General features: G+C 41.1%; 3 protein-coding genes across 11 annotated transcripts in view; 1 reads left to right on the plus strand and 2 right to left on the minus strand.

Moving 5' to 3' along the window:
* Positions 1 to 6,301, minus strand: part of sv2ca (synaptic vesicle glycoprotein 2Ca) — a 39,414-nt gene extending 33,113 nt beyond the window's left edge. Inside the window, exons 1-6 of one of the 6 annotated variants that reach the window (XM_037098156.1) lie at positions 6,111 to 6,301; positions 4,763 to 4,845; positions 4,449 to 4,454; positions 4,221 to 4,225; positions 3,584 to 3,667; positions 201 to 278 (exon numbers count right to left, since the gene is read on the minus strand). In XM_037098156.1, the coding sequence (XP_036954051.1) occupies positions 201 to 223 (23 nt within the window). In that variant the 5' untranslated portion in view covers positions 224 to 278; positions 3,584 to 3,667; positions 4,221 to 4,225; ... (1 more) ...; positions 4,763 to 4,845; positions 6,111 to 6,301. Of the gene's footprint in view, positions 1 to 200; positions 279 to 3,583; positions 3,668 to 4,220; positions 4,271 to 4,448; positions 4,455 to 4,762; positions 4,846 to 6,110 lie in introns of all 6 variants that reach the window. The other 5 variants (XM_037098155.1, XM_037098152.1, XM_037098157.1 and 2 more) reach the window with 5 other exon arrangements.
* A 55-nt stretch (positions 6,302 to 6,356) lies between these two features.
* Positions 6,357 to 14,672, plus strand: poc5 (POC5 centriolar protein homolog (Chlamydomonas)). Of its 3 annotated transcripts, none has more exons than XM_037098163.1 (13): positions 6,357 to 6,491; positions 6,969 to 7,052; positions 7,589 to 7,742; positions 8,429 to 8,533; positions 8,683 to 8,882; positions 10,117 to 10,293; positions 10,564 to 10,668; positions 11,255 to 11,434; positions 11,864 to 12,044; positions 13,146 to 13,264; positions 13,483 to 13,578; positions 13,785 to 13,955; positions 14,081 to 14,672. In XM_037098163.1, the coding sequence occupies exons 2-13, from the start codon at positions 6,969 to 6,971 to the stop codon at positions 14,213 to 14,215; spliced, it is 1,707 nt and encodes a 568-aa protein (XP_036954058.1). In that variant the 5' UTR covers positions 6,357 to 6,491; the 3' UTR covers positions 14,216 to 14,672. The 3 variants fall into 3 exon arrangements, with proteins under 3 accessions (XP_036954058.1, XP_036954060.1, XP_036954059.1); XM_037098165.1 differs by having other exon boundaries at positions 13,149 to 13,264; XM_037098164.1 differs by having other exon boundaries at positions 6,360 to 6,491; positions 6,954 to 7,052.
* ankdd1b (ankyrin repeat and death domain containing 1B) lies at positions 14,659 to 20,062 on the minus strand. 2 transcript variants are annotated; one of them, XM_037098166.1, is made up of 15 exons: positions 19,405 to 20,062; positions 18,514 to 18,614; positions 18,285 to 18,383; positions 18,098 to 18,196; positions 17,802 to 17,906; positions 17,609 to 17,710; positions 17,345 to 17,443; positions 17,026 to 17,124; positions 16,769 to 16,867; positions 16,494 to 16,592; positions 16,073 to 16,171; positions 15,780 to 15,875; positions 15,226 to 15,427; positions 14,923 to 15,054; positions 14,659 to 14,798 (listed from the first exon to the last, which is right to left on the minus strand). In XM_037098166.1, the coding sequence occupies exons 1-15, from the start codon at positions 19,574 to 19,576 to the stop codon at positions 14,743 to 14,745; spliced, it is 1,659 nt and encodes a 552-aa protein (XP_036954061.1). In that variant the 5' UTR covers positions 19,577 to 20,062; the 3' UTR covers positions 14,659 to 14,742. The 2 variants fall into 2 exon arrangements, with proteins under 2 accessions (XP_036954061.1, XP_036954062.1); XM_037098167.1 differs by lacking the exon at positions 17,345 to 17,443.
* Between the last annotated feature and the right edge of the window lie 110 nt (positions 20,063 to 20,172).

The raw sequence follows: 20,172 nt of genomic DNA on the forward strand, positions 1-20,172 counted from the left end.
ACCCCTGCTGTAAATCATCCCAGGGAATGTAAATTAGTTTAGTTCGCCATTAGTTTTATTGTAGGAGGCATGTTTTATAGGGACTTGGAATCTCATACACCACCAGAAACCAAATATACCCACAAATATACCCACAGCCAACATTTATAAGCACGTTTTTCACACTAGAGCAACAAAAAAAAAATGAAGATTGTACTCACACTGACTTCAAGCATCCATCCATCACTGCCTTACATTTACTGTAAACATTTGATTTCAGGTTTGATTCACTTGCACATCTGAGAGAGAGAGAGCAGAGTGTGATGACCAGTTAGGATGAATCATTACTGAAAAAAGATCCAAATACTATAAACAGAAAAACAAACTAGGAAAAACATAACCTGGAAATAACAATGTTGTATCTAACTGTGTAGTCACATAGCTTGGCTTTTTTTATGTAAAAAAAATATTCTCAGCTTGTGAATATATCAGGCACCAAGCGGCTTACGCTGCGAACATCGCCTGTCATTCAGAACTGGATAAATGGTCTCCATGAGATATAAACCTTGTTTCACAAGTGGTTGGCCACATGTGACACCTCACTCTACATCACCAGCAGCTGAGGGCCAAGTGACTCCTACAAGATGAATCCAAAGACAATCCAGGCACCCCAAAGTAGAAAATATCAAGAAACAAGGAAGGAAAGTTTTAAAAAGCGCCTTTATTGTCATGCTAAACCATTGTCATCATCATCATCAGGGCTCCAAACAAACAATACTATATGGTCCCACTGTCGAAGTTCACATTCAGTCAACTTTGATGATGAGGTTTCAAAAATGGCAGAAGGATTTCATACCACTGACCTCACATCATACCAGGCCACAGGTGAATTTGTTGGTAGAATGACTCAACCTGTATATGTGCAATATTCTGAATTGGTGCACCATGACTGGAAATCATCAGAATTCATAAAACCACATTCACATAATTTATATTCATAACCCTCATTTTTAACTTAATAAAGCCTGCACCGAGACTGCACCAGCAGTCACATCAGTCTCCAGTATATCTGTTTACAGCTCATGGTTCACACTTATGGCTCTGGTATTATGCTTACAGAATTATTTCTGCTCATGTGTAGTATTTGGTTTTTCATTTACACTGCACCAAGTGTAATTTGATAACATGAATTAGCCCTTGATTTTTTTTCAGATACGGTTTTAACACTTTCGTTCTTTCTGTGCCCACAAATAATGAGCACAGAAGGAGTAATACTATCGCCGAACGCTGCACAAAGATTATACAATCCTGTTACAATAATTGCATAACCTAATATGGGCTCTTAGAGATAAGTAGGCTCTTTAGATGAAGTGTGAGACAGCGACTGCCTGTGTGCCTGCTATGTCAGATCCCAACGCCGCTGAAACCTGCGAGTGGTTCCTGGAGAAAGTGACAGAGGGAGGGAGAAAAGAGAGATGACGGACTGATGCAAGCACAGGGACATACAGCCTTTCAGTATTCACATCATTAAAGCCTGCAAACTATACAAGCTCTCGCAGTGAGACGTGGTCTACTGCAGAAATTACTACTAGCAAGCTCTTTGATGTGTGACACCCTGTCCACCTGATCCCTCATTCTCAGTTTAAGGAAAACTAAATCTCGATAGCTCCATGTTGAAACACTTTATATGTAGGAAATACGCAGCGGACCATGCAGCCTGGTTGTGCATTTGCCGACTGAGTTTAAACACCACGACATGGCTTTGACACTGGCTGTGCATCATGTTCACCACATAGAATACTGAATAGGATTGTAAATGATGTATACAGTGTCCACAAAGAAACACACAGCACAAAAGCGTGCAAGGGCACACAAACACACGCCGACAAAAGGAAAGGCATCTATCTTTATCCTCTGAATTTGATGATTCACAGAAGCAGTGACCTAAGGCTTGGGACACTCTGCTTTTGATTCAAAATTGGGAGACAAACCGCCCTCAAGCCATAAGACTCCATTTACTACTGCTGGGGAGCTGAGGAGCACTTAGCTTAATGTACGGGACAGTAGAATGACCCTCACACACACACAGGCACACAAGCAGAGAGAAGGAGAGAGTCCACTGTGCATGCCAACGATTTTGCTCTCTTTTTTGCACACAAGCAAAAAAGAGGCTCGTACTTTCAGTCTTTTTATTACAGTGAAAATACAATAAATATGATATTGACATTTCCCAGAGCTTCCAGGTTGGATACTGAAATGCACAGCATGTGTAAAGAATACCTGTCATGATAATAAAAATCCATAACACATTCAGTAAACAACCTGGGAGTAGATAATAAGAAAGTGACAGTGTTGGAATCCCATATGACCCTGCCGGCCGAGCAGTTCAGACCCTTTCATGCCCCTCTGGGTATTCCTCCCCTCCGTATGTGTTGTGGTACGTACAACAGGATACTAAGAACATACAGCGTTGCATTTTCACCATGCACACAATGTAATTGTTTTGCTTTTTTCCCCCACACAGATTCAAAGGTATACTATGCAGGAATTGTGGTTTCAGTTTGTATACACATCATTAAAACTTGTCCCCTCCTTTCTCAGCTCAGCACCAGAAGCGCATACTCCGGCCTCTGAACCATTGCAGCACTGAATTTAGGGGTACGAATACAATGTTCAGTTTTACAGAAACACTGTTAGCCCTGAGTCTCTGTTGATCAATGTATCATGCTGGTTTGGGCCTGCCTGGGAACATTCCATTTGTTGGAATGGAGAAATACTTTAGCATGCTAACTAAGCTAGCACTGGAAATCTGTATTGCTCCTCATTCCCATCCTCTCCGTCCAGCTTTCTCCTCATGGCCTCACGCTGTATTCGTGGTTCTTTCAGCGCTGTGTCTACTATTTTTGTAGCTTCTGTTTTGGGTACATGCTGCGAACGGTGGAGGCTACACCCACTGCCCAAAGGTTGCAGCCCAGAAACCTCAAGGCCACTGCAAATAGGCAGGAATGAGCAATAAGAAGAAGAAAAGAAAATGCAGGCAGAGAGCATAATGATCGATACATCACCACAAACTTGTAGTGGGTCATGAGTGATGAATGACAGGGATTGCTTTTGCAGGAGTCTGTATACATTTTCAATCAAACACAGTATACCTTTAACAAACTTGATATATGCATACCAGTTTGCATATATGTTTGTGTTACATGCAGTCATGCAATGTTAACAGTCACATACAAACGTAACATATTGATTTCCTTCCTCATATGAATCATACTACCCTGAGATCTAAAATGGACGTTCTACCTGCAGTGCCAGCTTTCCTCAGGAAATGACTCGAGAGGTGGAGGTAGACTGGAACAACTGTCTGCTGCTTATCGTCATCCAGATTAAAACAAACTGATGCGGACACTGACGGTAATTGTTTTTGCCTCATGGAGATAGAAGCTGAGGCTAACTGATTTAGTCTCCATCCCCTCGCTCAGCCTCCACTGTTCATCAGCACTCATATGGCTGACCATTGTGTGCTGAAGTCAGCGGTCATCACACACTTCATGGACATGTTACACAACAATGACGGACATTATGCAGCATTTTAGTCTTTTACCTGGCCGTTAATACTGCCTCATCCAACTGTGAACAATGCGGCCATGCTGCATTTACAAGCGCTGCCAACGGGTACCCAAGAATCCTGAAAGCAAAACAAAAGGACACTGGTGTCACTGATAGAGAGATGTGATGGATTAGAGTGGCCCAAGGGGGAAGTCCTGGTCCATCAAAATGTAATGAAAACTAATTTGAAAACAGCAGGCAGCTATGAATAACTCTGAGATGAGTTCTGGCAACATTGCATTCAGTGAGAGGTCATCATTGTCTCATATGAGAGAAAAATGGGTTGATAACATTACGATTGATGTTAGCGCATTAGTTGTTGTCTTCAGGAGTTATGGCTGTCTGTAAATACGTCTGACCAAAAATCGATCAAGGACAGAAACAATTTTACACAACATTTGTAATCTAGTTGCACAATTGGAATGCGGAAGATTAACAACGCGCACACAAAACAATGGTGTGGAAATTAATAACATTTTGGGGGATCTGTTAAAATCAAAAATGCGGCGTGAAAAATGGGAAAGCGGTAAGAAAAAGTCCCTTAAACAAAGTCAACCCGTATAAGCGCAGAACATTATTTCCTCATTTCTGTTCTGTCTAGCATTACAAGGTCCTGAATAGTCGTAACGTACCTGAGCTAAAATACCAGGAGGGGAAAGTCAAATGGATTGTGATTATTGTCCTGGAACAGATTGAACAGGCTATGAGAGAAGAATGTGAGCTGAATCCCATTTCAGCACACAGGCAGAGGTGCATTTCTTTAGCTGAAAGGAAGGTGAAATTTACAAAGGGGATCTAAAGAAGGGTTTGAGGCAGTAATACTGGCCTTAATCCAACCACTATCAACAGTAGCTTCTTACCTTTGTCTGCAACAAAAGGAAAACATTATACAGAGTGGGTATGGAATAGAGGTCTGACTCTATCAGCTGTCTATATCTTAGAAAAATATAAATTCAGTTTATTATTTTACTCATGCGGGTCAAAAGACTGGTGTGACAGCTGACACAGTCCTTTAAATGCAATTGATTTGTATTAATTAAGAGAATTTAGGTTTCTGTGATGGACAGTAATTCAGTTTAATGTAACATCATTTAACCCCACATGCAGCAGACAACAGGATGCAATTGATAGTGCAAACAGTCATTCAAAACAAACAGAATCATTTATCACATACCACAAAAGAAAGTACTGGGCACTATACCAGATTCACAGTTGGCCATTATATGGTGCCAACGAGGCAGATACAGTGCATATGCCCTGCAACAAAGAATACACAGCTGACAGTGACTAAACAGTCCTTGTTTTAATGGATAAACAAAAGCATACAAGAGGTTTAACATGAATGGCGCAACAAAAGAGCAGAGAAACTAACGAGCCAAGTTGGGATGACAAAAAATTGCCCTAAAAGAGAGCACTGTGATGAACACGTCACCAAAAACATTTCAAAACATGTGAATCATCTGCTCTAAAATGGAAGTAAGTAATCTGTGGGAGCCACGGCTTGCTGTCATTCAACAGGAAACCTCCACTCCCCACAGACAGAGCAGCGAGGATTATCCTCTGTGCTTCGCCAATTCTGGTTCAAATTCATAGCCTGCATCAGCTGTCAAGACATGTAATCATAAAAATGTGTGTGTGCCGAGGGTCGTCTGTGCCAGGCTTTGCTTGCACTAAGAGTAATCTTGCCGTTTATTTAAAATAGATATTTGATATGAAATATATCAGATTGAATCCTTGTTCCTTGACCTCAGCACTTTGTCGGCTGTCAAACTGCTGTTTTAGGTAAGATTGCTGCACTGTCACCAGCGTCACAACTATGCATTCCCTCTTTTCAAAGTCAGCCTGCAGGTCTTTTGACAGTGCTGACGGGACACCTTCGGACAGTGAAGCACTCTCAGCGCTCAGCCAGGTGGCGAGGAGGCTCCAGTCCAACAGCACTGCTTGCAGCTCTGCCACGGCTGAGAGGGACCATATGTCTTTTCCCTCCAGAGTCTGTCCCAGCCCCAGACTGCCAAGCCGTTAGGCCTATCCCACATATGTGTCTTAATACTGTTAAGCACCAGGTCTTCAGGGGGTTAAGACACTGCTGTAATTCAGTTTGTTTTTGCCTAAGTGAACAACAGAAATGGCCAAAGGGAGGTTCACGGGGTGGTGGTATTCACCAAAGACTTACACGTTCCTTAGACAGGTAAGTTGGCTTCATTGTGACAGTTTTAATCAGCAAATCTCTATGCAGAATGTCAGACTGCAGTACACAGTCTGAAAACCAAGTTGTTGTTTTTTTAGTGGGCACAACTACCAACTGAAGAACTGTCTGACATTTGTCTGTCACCAGTTTGTGTATGTGTTTTTTCCTTGGAATCAACAAACCATGAAGTGAATTTGTTGTTGAACATTTTACTATTTTATACAATGATATGTAAATCAAGCGCATATCAAGCAGCAAGTCGGAATGTGGAAATTAATGTGAATTTGAGAGTATATCTAAGTGTGCAGTGGCATGTGTGCTCAGTCAACTCTACCAGCACTAAGTCCTCCGAATATGACTGCAAGATCCTTCAAATTGCCCAATGCACTGTGCTGCCACTGGCTGTCAGAATAGAAAGAGAGAAAGAACATTAGCTGTACAGTCAATATTAACACCAGAAAACGCGGTCGAGGAGCTTTGATTTGTGCTGTTGTGGTCTTAGCTGCTGAGCTCCGCGTTGTTCCGCTTAACGTTACCAGGGAAACAGTGTAACCAATGGGAAACGATTTTGCAGGCTGTCGTCGAAACAGTAGCCAATCAGAGAGTCTGTTGCTCTAGAGTCCGTTCGTTTGAAACGGCAAAGCAAGCATTTTCAAACTGACGGAAAACTACTCCAGAGAAGTGTGGTAGCCTGCATAGAAATTCAATAAAACAGGTAAAAATGTCCGTAAACACGATTGCCCCATATCTGTTGTGCGTGTAACGTCAGCTATGTTATGTCAATGTTTGAGCTTTCTGCTTGAGACGGTAAAACACCATTAACGTATTTACTTCACAGAGTTGTAACGTTGTGTGTTGCAGCGAGCATGTGTCCGTTTCCAACTGAATAAGCTCTGTATGATAATACGTTAGCTATTATTATTTTAAAATGTTGTATGATGTGTTAAGCTAACATTATAGCTGGGAATGTAACGTTACATTTCGCTCCAGAGTCAAATATGTTGTAAAATGTAGCTAGTACCTAGCTACAATCTGCATTTTTTTGTGACATTTCATTAACAAATATGTGCTTTAATTATGATTATGACCACTTTCATATAGCTTTTCCTGTATATTCTATGTTCTACTAGTAGTTAAGTTCATGTCATGTTGGTTGTGTCTCATCATTCCAACACAGTATACTTTTGTCTAGATGTCCTCAGACGAAGAGGAACCGACCAGTCCTGTTCTGCCCAGGGACTCTGATCGCGGCAGCTCAGTCTCCTCTGAGCTCCAGGTGATTACACAAAAACACAGTAACAATTTATGTGCCCGTATGTCAAATCACTCACACCGACGGACATAGCGAAAATTGTTCCGATTTAAGTCACATTTAAATTGAATATATGTCAGATTAGCTTATGTATTACCTAGCGTCCCACAATTTGGAATCGGGGTTGTAAATCCACGCGCAAGTATGTTATGAATAGTAAGTCAGTTGAGGTTGAAAGCTCGAGGTAGTTTTGATAAAATGAGTGGTCGTTCGCAACAGTTTGAATTGCAACTTTTACATTCACCGTAGCTTGTGCTCCACTCCAACTGATGTGATATAAAAAAAAAATGTTGTTGAACTAGGAACTTGTGAAGATATCTATCTATTTAATTGTGTTGCCTACCCTAATTGACTGTCCCACCACCACGACTTGGAAAATAGTAGACTATGAAAATAAAATACAGCTTGTAAAAAAGAAAAAAAAAAACAGAATTTCCTGAAATTAATAGCAATAGATAATTGAGCCCACTGTTCATTTTCTACTGTTTATTGGTCAACAGGATGAGTATGAGGAGCTTCTCCGCTATGCCGTGGTCACCCCTAAGTTTGAGACACTGACCAGCGCACACTTGAAGCATCTGAACACCTCATATCTGTCTGCAGATGGTCGGACTTCACATAGAAAAGATGACATCGAATCACAGCGCCCAGCAGGTATCTTGGTTCAGGTTCCTCTTGTATGCAGGCACATTTATACACACACACTTCACTAAGCCTTTCTGACAGAAACACAACTTGAGCCCTTCCAGACTCTGCCCCCATCAAATGATCAGCTGTCAAAAAGGATTTGGGATAACAACATGGAAAAATGGAGTGTGTTTTTATCAGTCTCATATTTTCCGCTTGTAAACCAGCCTAGTCAAGATGCACATGATATCAGCCTGTCAGATTGTAGCCCCTCTCTCTTTCCCCTACGATACCCACATCTTAAACAGTCCATCAGTCTCCCCCCAGCTCCAGCTGCAGCTCTCATTGGAAGTTTAGTGTTTTAACTGTCATGGAGTAGTGCATGGGGATGTAGAAAGCAGACAGCCAATTGGTAATGATCTCCTGGCACTCTGCCCGTACTGCTCTTTAGAGTGCAGGTTTTCTCTTCCCCCTGCAGGATTTAATTAAGTTATTGACATAAATGCATTCCTGGACGGGGAGCCATGCTCTTCTTATACAGCATTCTCAGCACCACATTTTCTTAACCTGTCTTTTGTTTTCTGACTTTTACTTGTACCTTTAATTGTATGCAGTTATTCACGGTCAAAATCTATTTAAGCAGAATTCCCTCTTTTCTCTATTTCATTGTGCCTTTCTCTCCCTCCTTTCCTCGTCTCCACTGTCTTTTTCAGATACTGCCACTGAAGCTATAGATGGGAGGCATTCTAGCAGGAGCTTTAGATCACAGGCCTCCCCCTTGATTGTTGAGCCCTCCACACACTCAAGAGCATCTCATGGTAAATTGAATTATACAAAGAAACAAATAGTTCAGCCATGTATATACATTTGTATATTAATTTCTTTTGATATAGTAATGCTGAGATATACAATTGCAATTTTGTCTAATTTCCCTGTCTGTCTGTGATTCTTTATTTTTTCCTTGTAGCTGAGGAGATGGCAGGTCGATCATATAGCAGGGCCTCTGTACTCTCACACACACTCTCAGACAGGTTACCCACGACACCTCAAAGGTCTAGGTCAAACAGCCCAGATCCTCTTGAGTCTGCTGTGACAGAGATGTTTATCTCAGATGAGAACATAAGCAGGATGGAGAACATTCTGGACACATGGAGCATCAACCTGAAGGTAAGTCTGCTTACTCATGCTTTCCCTCCACAGTCAATCAATTTAACTCTTATTTGCTGTCCTCTTGAGAGCTGACCATAGATAATGTTGTTTGGCTATAAATATGGCTCTGAATAATAACTACTTTAAATGCAATAATAAAATAGCAGTGTTGTTTTTTGAGCCTTTGCAGTTTACAGCAATATGAGCCTAAGCTGGCAGGTTTATCCCTGATAAATAGAAAAAAGTTTAAACTGCTCATTTACTGTGAAAAATGAGAAGACAGATTATGCTTTTCTTTCATTTAAATTTAAATTTGAAAAAAAATAAATGTTACAACCATTTATTGACAAAATCAAAAATAGTGTGTGGTGGAAAAAGCTGAAATGTGGTCAACTTCAAAAACACGTTTTTCAGCTCATGTTTATGTCGCTGACACTCCAAATTTCAGACCATGTATTGTTAATGAAATTCATGAGATAATGAGACAAAATGAGATGGATTAAATGCAAGAAATACTGAGAACAGTGCACTCTATATAGCAGATGGTGAGAAAGGTGTAAGAGATTTAAAGGATGTGTAACATTTTTGAGTCTCAGGAAGGCTCACTGAATAGGATGACAGCTCCCCTGTCTGTGGCAAAAGTGACCTTTTAATTGTGTCTCAGATTTTGGAAGAGGTCAGTGAACCGACGTGAGCGTCCTTCCTGCCCTTTTCTTTCAGTGGGCTACAGCTCATTCATAGAGGGCAGATGACAAGCAATCACCTGCTGAGCATTGCTGATAAAAGGCTAGAACTTGACCAAGGAAAAGGCAGTGAAGAACCATGAAGTGTTGTAAAGCATATTGAGACCGTTTTGTTTTTCTTGATCATCGTTGCAGGAAGAAAGTCTGTTATCACATTTGTGGATGTTGGTTATGTTGGACCCTTTAGAAAGCAAAGTTTTTCCTGTACTTCTGCATTACAGTGTTTTGGAGGCTGCGTTTGTTTCTAGACCTCTAAATTTTTGAGAGGTATAGCTCTGTAAAATGGGACTACATATCAGAATCAAATCATACGCAAAGGTTTTTTAGATGCCTGTCAAAATTATTCAGATAAAATCGATACTAGAAATGAAAACTTATATATTTCACCATTGCTGTCAGTGAGTAAACCTCCGGCACATGTTTTATCTCATTTTGAAATAACAAGACATATTTCCTGAAGTAGCGTAATGAACACACTGTGACTGTCCCACCCTCTATTCCCTAATTAGTCAAATGTACTGAATGAGCTCAGGAAGTGGAAGCTGGCGTTCAAGGAGCAACACAAGCTGGAGATGAGGAAAGAGAGGGAGAGATATGCAGCCCAGACATCTGGCCTGAAGTCAGAGCTAGAAAGCCTGAAGGGACTTCTACAAACCTACGAGACATCCAACCAGAGAAAAGATGAGGTGACCACTTGTGTAATTTTCTTCTTCTTCTTTTTTTTACATTGGATTTAGCCTCAGACTGAGATTTAATTTTCATTGTTTTAAAGTTTAAATGTAGGACTGAGTAGACTTAAACTATGTCTAAGCTATCGGCCCCATGTCTCTATCTTTTGCTTACTTGCACATTCTGTCTCTCATGCTTAAGTACATTTAGTATTGAAAGAAAAACATGGGACTCTTTTGTCTGCTTTTTAGACTGACAAACTTATTGTGTGATGTGTCCTCCTGCAGGTGATTGTAAACTTGAGCCAGGTGTTGGACAGACAAAAGGAAAAGCTTGAAAAAATGAAGGCCTTTACCAACTGGAGACTTAGACACACTGAGGCTAAAGAAGAGGTAAACTGATAACAATGTGGTCCTGCAGGTTGAAACCGTATTTGTGGTGATATTTAGAAGGAATGGCCCGTCCACTTTATGCCACCAGCCAGCAATCATAGGCCAACTACAACAGAAACAGTTTTAAGTTCTTTGTCAGATTTTTATACCACGTCACAACTGTCCAAGATGCAGTCACAAAACTTTACAGCTGTGTTTTTGTGATAAAAAATAAGGCAGAGTTTGAAGATCGGAGTGGCCTGACCCCTGAGTTCTGATGTAATAATGCAGTATGACTAATGAGAAGTCATGAATAATTACTGGTCATCATAAAACAGAGTTATACAACAAATTGTTAATGGTCACCCCTTTATTCTACTAACAATATAAAATAGAAAATAAAATGTATTAGTTCACCAATAACTTCTGACTGTGATCGGCGCACTGAACATGCATATGCCACATTTTTACACAGATGTCTCCTTCTACAACATTTGCATTCATGAGAGGAATCAAAACTTTGTCTGAACCATGACAAAAAGTACAGTACTTATGGGTGTAATTATTTCCTTGTGAATATTTTCATGGTCTCTTGGTTCTCTGGCAGGCTTTTGCTGCTCAAGCAGCACGGCAGCACTACAATATGCAACTGAAGAAGAAGGTGTGGTTAGGCTGGCATTCTCTGGTCCAGAAACACTGGAAGGTCAGGGTGGAGCGAGCTTGCCGAGCAAGGGCTGAGGAGGTCTGCACCCGCCTGTCTGCGGAGTATGAGGCCAAGTTGGCAGAGGTAAACACACGGGGAAAGGACCTGCATGTGAAACAGCTTATGGTGATGCTGCATTTCTGAATTTGATATTTGACTCTACCTTGTTGAGGTGTTTTACCACAAGAACCACAGCACTTGATAGTTAGTAAAATAGATAGTACATTTACAGAGCTGAGTCATGTGAAATGGACTCAAAGCACCAGTGTTTGCATCATTTATTTGTTTCTTACGCATGTGCGTATATTTTTCAAAGACCTCTTGAACATTTTAGTAAATGGGTCAGACTAAACTTGTATAATATATTGCAGTGAAGTCGACATAAAGCAAGTACAGTATGTAAATAGACAGGAATGTGGTAGGAAGTGGCAAAGAATCTGATTGAAATGTCAGCTGTTGTATGTTTTATATAAACTGATAGATGACTGATTCCTTCTGTACCTGTCTCTGCAGCACTGTGAGACTGTAGAGAGGACCCAGGCAGAGATTCAGAGACTACGACTAGAGCGAGAACGCTATGAGGAATCAATGAAAAAAGCCTTTATGAGGGGCGTGTGTGCTCTCAACATGGAGGCGCTCACCATGTTTCACACCACAGAGGGACAACCAGAGGAACCTCCAGAGCATCAGCATGGTCTGTAATAGAATGTCCACACACCTATTGTTAGAGAATATCCATATTTTTAATCAATTACCTCATAAAAACTCCATAAATAGTTCCCTGATCTATACAACAAACCATAAAGGTTAGCCTTGCCTGATGTAGCTATCAAGACAGGAAACACCACTTCTCCAATAAAGTCCAGCCACATGTATTGACAGCAGCACAGAGATTTATGAATGAGTGAAGTGGACGGGGTCTTTCTTCTTTTCTTTAGGTATTTCACTGGCTCATCTATGGATTGATTGATGAGTCAGAGGTTATGCCGAGTGCTGACTAAGGGGTACTCTGTGACAATAGAACTATGATAAACTTGGGGCCAGTCCCCACACAATGACACCATAGCCAACGGGAGATGTGACTTGTATGACAGTACAGTGACACTAATGAGCTTACTATTTGCTCCAGAAAACTCAATTATCACCTCAGAGTCTCATTGACACCAGCCACAATAGAACCAGGGTTTCATTGCCGTTAATATCAAATTCACACCTTGCCAGTAGTCAGTCATTATCATTTTTTAGTCTGCAATTTTTGGTGAGAACACAGCTGCTGAAGCTCGATCTCATTGCTTTCAGCTCGTAAAACTCAACTGTACCATCCATAATATGAGTCTTCCAACCTGAAATGTATTCCATTATGCTACTGTCAAACTGGGCTTTTAATTGCGTCCTCTTTTCCCTTACTTTGAAGAGTTGATTTTTCTTCATTATCCCTCATCATTAAAGCCAGTGAGACTCAAAATAAGTTACAAAGTGATTTTCAGCCTTTGATGGGAGTATGCGTGATAAATGATCAGCTACTTTTTAATTTGCCAAAGCTTGGGAGAGTAGTTTGCAAAGGCTTATGATATAAAGTTTAAGAAATGTACTTCTGACATGCCAGAGAAGAAAAAGGTACATAGGGTATTATTTGTCATCAGTATTAACAGCTAGAAAGTGTCATTGTTCAAATGAAGGGAAATACCAGTTGGGTAGGAGTCCATTTCAGTCCATTACCACATTCAGCTTTCAAATGTTGTGATTGATTTATAATAATCTGAAGTCAGAGTAAATAATTATGTTTTTCTTTCAGTAGATGAGCCTGGCTCTGCTACACTGACTCATCTTCAACCATATCCCATTTCTTCTACACGGTTCAGTCCAGTCCACTTTGACCGCCTGGACCCTTCCCATAGCGAAGTGGAGGATATGGTGAGACACTGGCAATTTCTTATAAAAATCATTTATTTATGTAAACACAATAGTTCTTCAATGACATAGTTTATTTTCATCTCAAATCTGTAATTGGATCAACCCAATTGTTTTCTTTAATTGACAGTCTATTATTTGTTGTCTGTCTGGTCTCATTTGCTGCTCTATGACTCACTTGCTCTAAATCCCACTCCTGATCCTGATTCCCTCTTCATTAGGTGGGCTCTGGAGCCCCTGTGTCCAGGGCAGAGATACACCCTCCAACCACAATGGTTCACAGCTCACTTGGGGGCACTGCAAGCTCCCACAAACAGGTTATTAGCATTAGACACAATATTCTATTGAGGGGCTTACAAGTAATGATGCCTTTACAACATCTATAAATATCAATGATTGTAATTATATTGTTGAATGAATGGTTTTGAAATTGCTGACCAACAACACCTAAAGACTGAAGTTTAGTTACAAAGAATTTATCACATGTACAGTATATATGATGCTGTAATGTTTGTTGTTTCAGGTCAGTGGTCGTGTCGTCACAGCCAGTCAACAAAAACCCTCAAAGACTGTAACAGCTCGTATCACTGCGCGCACCGACGTTGGTAAGATTGCACGCAGCAACCTCCAGGTGATGGGTGTGGCTCCACCCATGAGCTCTGTGGTAGTTGAACGCCATCATCCAGTTACACAGGTATGGGGCAGTCTGCGTCACTACTTTTAGTTTGAGGTGCTGCTATTTATGTATTATTGTGTGTATTCCCATAGTTGTAATGCTGAGAGCTAACATTTTATTTTCTGTTTCTGGCATTGTTTCAGCTTACTGTCGGTCAGGCCACAGCTGCAAAGTTCCCTCACTCGTCCCAACAGGTCCGCAGCTCCACAAGAGGCAGAAGCCCCTCCAAAACACACACCAGCACATGCCATGTCCATTCCATTAAAGTAGTTGACTGACCACATGCACGCTCAGAAATTGCTCACAAAGTCTTGTTCACCTAGTCTAGATTGAAAATGTAGCACATCCTATGCAACAGTCAATTTGCCCTTGCTAACTAGATTTTAAGTGAACATTTTATTGCCATTTTCAGCTTCATTTAGCCATGTGAAAGACAAATTCCTAGCCAGTAGAATTTTTCTCAGGGAAGGATTAGATAGACATAGGTGTTAGGACAGCACATGTACATGTTTTTTAATTATTAGCAGTTGTATATTGAGTTTGATTTCTATAAAAAGTTGTACTTTAAATTATGCACACGTGAGAATGTACTGAAATGTGTAAAGCCACATATTTGAGATATTTTTGTTATTAATGCTTTCAGTTGAGGGAGACCATCCACTTTAGTAAACCAAAGCCTTATGTAAATGATCTGAGGCATGATTTCATTTTGAAAATAAATTATTTTACTGCTTTCTTAGTTTTCTTAGTTTTATGGTGTAGATGTGGAGTTCATGTCGTCAGTCTGAATGTCCAGTGTTCATTCTCATGAAATGCTGCAGATCTTACTGCTGGCATTCTCTTCTTCCATCCAAATCTTATCTGTAAGACAAATGAATATTTTCTGTATTAAACTTTGGCACCAATCCCGAGGCAGCACAGCGACAGTTTCATAGATTCCACAGTAACTTTGCTTTAAAAAAGGTGGGGGGATAACTTAATGTACCTGCAGCTTTCCTGTTCCCTGTCAGGATGAGGTCCTGGTAAATTTTTTTAGCAGGGCTCCTCTGAGCAAACACCTCCCCATGGAGCCAGATGAGCAGCATCCTGTTCCCGTGCTCTTTATAGCTGTGCTGACCTGTGGACAAACACGCACAGCACTGTAAACTCAGGGAAACAATTCAGCTAGTTAAAGTAACGTAATGATTGCCGCTGTCCATTGGACGATAAAATGAAAAATAAAGTTATCCAAACATGTTATTTTCTTATTCACTTGCTCCACGGTCAAAATCAGTGTGAGTTGTGGTACCTGTCCACTGCTCCTCAATGGCTGAAACTTGTTCCTTATTGAAGCCCCAGTGTTCTGCCAGTCTTTTCCAGTCTCCTGGTTTCAGGAGCTCGTACGCCAGTCGCCAGGCCATCGAACGGAGCTGCTTGGTCTCATGGCGGTGGTCGAGTTTAAACGTTAGCGGGTACTCGTTGTGAAGACTATCATTAAGCTCGGGGTTGGCCTGAAAGGGCAATTAAATCACGTCAGCAAATTGATAAAGGCCACAAGCTGAGACGGGCATGGGAAGAGATTATTGGAACGACACCCACCCACACGATTAGCAATATGAATGCTGGAGTTTTGAAAATCATGCAGGGAAGGGAATCAGGCATAACCTTAATTAAACTGATGGTATATTGGCTGACAAACATTTCTGGGCTGTGAATCATATTTTACTGCGGATGCTTTAATAGTATTAGAAGGGATTCAGCTAATCTAGAATGTGACGTTAGGAAATTTATCATTTGTGATTAATGTAATGATTGATTTCAGGGCCTCAAGAATAGATGAGGGCACACATTTTTAAATCTTACCGTCCTCCAGGCATAGTATCTTTCGGCTTTGATGATCATGTCCACAATAATCACCTCGTCCGCTCGGGCCGCCACACCCAGAGCTGTCTTACCCTGCTACTCCAAAATCAACAAAACAAACTTAATTAGAATTACAAATGTATCATTAGATTTGTATTTCAGCTTCAATGTGTCAAGCTTCTGTAATGGCTATTTTGGTCTGCAGTGAAACAGTGTGAAAAAAGGGACAATTTAAATTAAACCGCAACTACATTATGTAAGCTCTAGAAATTGTGTTTGTATAAAAATCTTACCTGATCACAGAGTGTCAGATCCAGCCCGGCTTTAAGAAGCATTTCCACGACTTCTATTTTGCCAAGCTCTGCAGCAAGATGCATTGCAGTCTGGGACCTCTAACAGTTTGTGGCGTAGGACAGGGAAAATTAATGGCGCAAACATATTCTCTAGTTGTTTATTTTCTTGTGTGTGTGTATATATATCTATCTCATATATATGTATTTCTCTCTCTCTCTCTCTCTCTATATATATATATATATATATAGATATAGATATAGATATATAGATATATAGATATATATATATAGATAGATAGATAGATAGATAGATAGATAGATAGATAGATAGATAGATAGATAGATAGATAGATAGATAGAGAGAGAGAGAGAGAGAGAGAGAGAGAGAGAGAGAGAGTTTGGTTACTGGGGAGATTTTTACCTTATTGGTGATATTACTGTCGCAGCCAGCCTTCAGTAGAGAATGGATAACAGGGATGTGACTGTTCTTCACTGCCAGGTGGAGAGGAGCCTCTTGGTACTGAGAGCAGAAATATGCTGTTAGCCCAAAAAAATTAACATTTGCTTTTAGATAAATCATGTAAAATTGTAATGTCCAGCCAGAGTGTCAGCAGCACAGAAGATGTGTGTTGTCTGTGTTACCAACGAACTTTAGTCAAAGAGTGTACTACTGCCACCTACCTTGTGTTTGCTCACCTGATTTTTAAAGTCTGTGTGGGCTTTGTACTCTAAGAGGAGCTGGACAAGAGACGTGTCTCCTTTTTCTGAAACTGAATGGAGAGCACTGCATTTGGCCTACAAGAGAGACAGGAAAACAGGTTTAGCTAGAGGAGTAATACCAGCTGCCTGAAGGATTAAACACATTGAAATATTGAAGTAATGCGTTGATAACAACAGGGCAACAGCAGGTCCGTGATTTTGATGTTAAAGTCATTATGGTCCCTCTGTCGTACCGTTGTGAGGATGTTGGGGTCACAGCCTGCCTCCAGCAGGGCCCGGACACATCTTTCCTGACCTTTGTCTGCAGCCTGGTACAGAGCCGTCTCACCGTCCTGTCGCATCCGAAAGAATACAGAAAGGTGCCATAACAGAAGCAGAACATCAAGTAAATATTACTGTAATTTACACGTCCTAGCTGAACTTCAGGCCAGAACACAGTTTGCCTTGTTATATAATGGTAACCAGAACATGTTCGATACATCCAGCAGTGGATTAGCCACTGAGCACACACTGTCACAAACCACAGAGAGGATGTTTGCACTGATTGTCTACCATATTGACTTCATCCTGAGTATCAAGGGTCTGCAGCAGCAGTTGGACGGCTTCCAACTGGTCGTTCCTGGCAGCTAAGTGCAGGGGCGTGTCCCCCCTCTGGCAGAAGGGAGGGAGGGGAACAACTCGCATCAAAGAGTGTTTGACTTTGAGCCATCTCACAGGTGTGACACACAAATGTGCCCTCAAGTGACGTGAGCATAAATAGCTGAAGGTTTAAAGACACGCAAACGACCAAGAACACACAAACAAGTCCACACACACCTTGTTGGGCTTCATTGTGGCCATCTCATACGGTACCATCAGCATATCTAACATTTCAGCACACCCATGCTCTGCCGCCAGTGCAAACGGCCGGTTTCCTGACTAAAATTGGGATACAGACAGCCACATTTACTGCAAGCACTTTAGTTGACGTGAACAGTTGAATCATGAAAAGTTAAAACCAAGCTGATACCAGGTCGTCTTTGTCTAGTTCTTTCATCTGTAGGTCATTAACAATGTACTCTAAAATGTCCGTGTGGTTGTTGATAGCAGCACAGTGCAGGATGTTCAGTCCTTCCTGAGGAGGAAAAAAAACTAAAGTTACACTTTATGGTTGAAGTTTTAAGTTACATTTTCTGTTTAATTAAGCAGTGTGAATATGAATAAAGGGGACAAATGTTTTGCACAAATAAAAATGGCCCAAATTTGAGGCAATTCTTCTCTGTCAGTAGCTGAGAAACAGTGGAACTAAACTTCCTGCATCTTTACCTCGTTCTTAACCTTCTGTTCAGCCCCAGCCTGCACTAATAATTTCAGGATCTCCAAACTGCCAAACCAGGCTGCCAAATGAATAGGTGCCACACCGTGCTGTCAGACACAGAACACAAAATGTAAAGTTGATATTCTTTAGAAATGTTATATTAGCTGTGTGCGGTTCAGCTTTCAACCCTCTCACCTTGTCCTTTTGATCTACCCTGACCCTGCGCTGTAGAAGAAACTGCACAGCCTCCTTGTTTTTGCCAGCCACTGCATAATGAAGGGCTGTCCTATTATCCTGCAGCAAACAGTCACAGTATAATCCATTAGATAGATTAATACCCAAACCCAGAAATGGCCTGCCTTTGTGTCTGTTTTTGTGATATGCCATGCATTATACTGAGAGGGGTTTCTCAATTCGAGCCCACCACATTCTTTGCGTTGGCGTTCAGCCCTTTTCCAAGCACCTTCATGGCCTCCACGTCGTTTCTCTTAGCTGCCTCCATAAACTGCTTCTCTGTGTAAAGTACTGCACAGCGGACAGGAATGATTTACACACTGACATTCACACATACATACTTTAATATGTACAATATATGACAGCATGTACTAGGCTGTTTACACAGCCAGATAATGTGCTTATATCTGATTGAGGTTCCAGCCTTATGCAAATAAATTGTGTCTTGAAAAGAGGCGATCATACTATAGGCGTACAGTCAGCACATCACAATGAATAACTAATAATTAACTTCAACTTTTAACAGTATAAACTCAAGGGCTCGGCCCAGAACAAGAGGAGCTGTAGAGACTCCCTTCCTCCACACGAGATAAGGAACTAAAGAAAAAAACTGACGTGTTTTTTTTTTTTTTTTCAGAAATATGGAAATTACCAAATTAACGCCCTTAAAATGACTCATACCTCTTCTACCTAATAAAAAAAAAAATCCCGCAATATATAGAAATATTTTTCATTTCACGAGACGAACTGCTGGATACGAGATGTTTCCTACTTCACGGTGAAGTCCATTCTCAGCACTGGAGGCTTCAGGTCTCTGTGTCACACTTTGTGATGTCACAAATCATGGTCCTATAGGCCCGCTTATTAAAAATGGATTTTCAGTGAGCACAGAGGAAATGTACACTTTCAGTAATGAATGTGAAAACAGCCTTCTGCTGTCAAACTGTGTAAGCTCAAACAATTGCTCCATAATGTTCTCCTTTTTTGCCCTATAAAGCCACCCTCTACAGTATTTATTCATTCGACACATCTTATCATTTTCTTGACCCCCAAATCCCCCCGACCCCGCTCAAGTACTCACACATCTCTTTGCTGTCGAAGCTGCTGTCTGTGTCGTCCGAGTCCCTGTTCAATACGAAGTCCACAAACCCCTTCATAGTCTCCTGTCTCACCCACTTTCGGGGGTCCAAAGTCTCCTTTTTAGGACAGCGCTTCTCAACCATCTCCTTCAAAGCCAGAGCCCTTCTCTCCATTAGGAAGCTCTTTAAAAGACCTTTGTGTCAAGGCAGGCTTGTTGGGTTTTCATTTACAAGTAAAACAAATCCCCGAGGAAACAGGTCACACACCGTTTGTTTTCAGCCAGAGTTGCATAATTCCCGTCATCAAATAGCGAACTGCGTGCCTTACGATTGAAGTGTGCTCCTGTTTTCCTAATGCTCAAGGGCCGGACCCATATTTACTTTACCAGCACACACCCTGAGGAGATTGCTGATAGTACCAGAGGATTTTCAACACTTCACCTGAGACTAGTCACACCTCGAGTAAGTCAAATATGCACTTACTTTAAGTTCTATGAACACAGCACAATGTGTTCAAGAGATTATCTATAGAGATTAACAGTCGTTGAACTTGTCAGTGCACTTAATTTTGACTAGGTACATATAGAACTGCAATGTTTTACATTCACGTAGCCTGATGTAATACAGTCTCATGCTCCTGGCCACTGCGCACTTTCACCGGGAGCAACTGTTTTCCTCAGCTCCAGGAGTTAAACCAACAACACTCCAGTTGAATTCTGTTTCTTCAACAAGCCTACCCTGTTATTTGGTTAAAAAGTCTGATTAATGGA

The sequence above is a fragment of the Acanthopagrus latus genome, chromosome 5 (genome assembly GCF_904848185.1).
Source record: "Acanthopagrus latus isolate v.2019 chromosome 5, fAcaLat1.1, whole genome shotgun sequence".
NCBI lineage: Eukaryota > Metazoa > Chordata > Actinopteri > Spariformes > Sparidae > Acanthopagrus > Acanthopagrus latus.

Excerpts from the sequence above, each read along its gene's own strand:
- poc5 (XM_037098163.1), top strand. The coding sequence starts at position 6,969 with ATGTCCTCAGACGAAGAGGAACCGACCAGTCCTGTTCTGCCCAGGGAC. Across the intron at positions 11,435-11,863 it reads ATGAGGCCAAGTTGGCAGAG|CACTGTGAGACTGTAGAGAG; the intron begins GTAAACACACGG and ends CTGTCTCTGCAG. Across the intron at positions 13,956-14,080 it reads GCCATCATCCAGTTACACAG|CTTACTGTCGGTCAGGCCAC; the intron begins GTATGGGGCAGT and ends GCATTGTTTCAG.
- ankdd1b (XM_037098166.1), bottom strand. The coding sequence starts at position 19,576 with ATGGAGAGAAGGGCTCTGGCTTTGAAGGAGATGGTTGAGAAGCGCTGT. Across the intron at positions 17,444-17,608 it reads CCACAATGAAGCCCAACAAG|AGGGGGGACACGCCCCTGCA; the intron begins GTGTGTGTGGAC and ends CCCTTCTGCCAG. Across the intron at positions 14,799-14,922 it reads AGGGAACAGGAAAGCTGCAG|ATAAGATTTGGATGGAAGAA; the intron begins GTACATTAAGTT and ends TTTGTCTTACAG.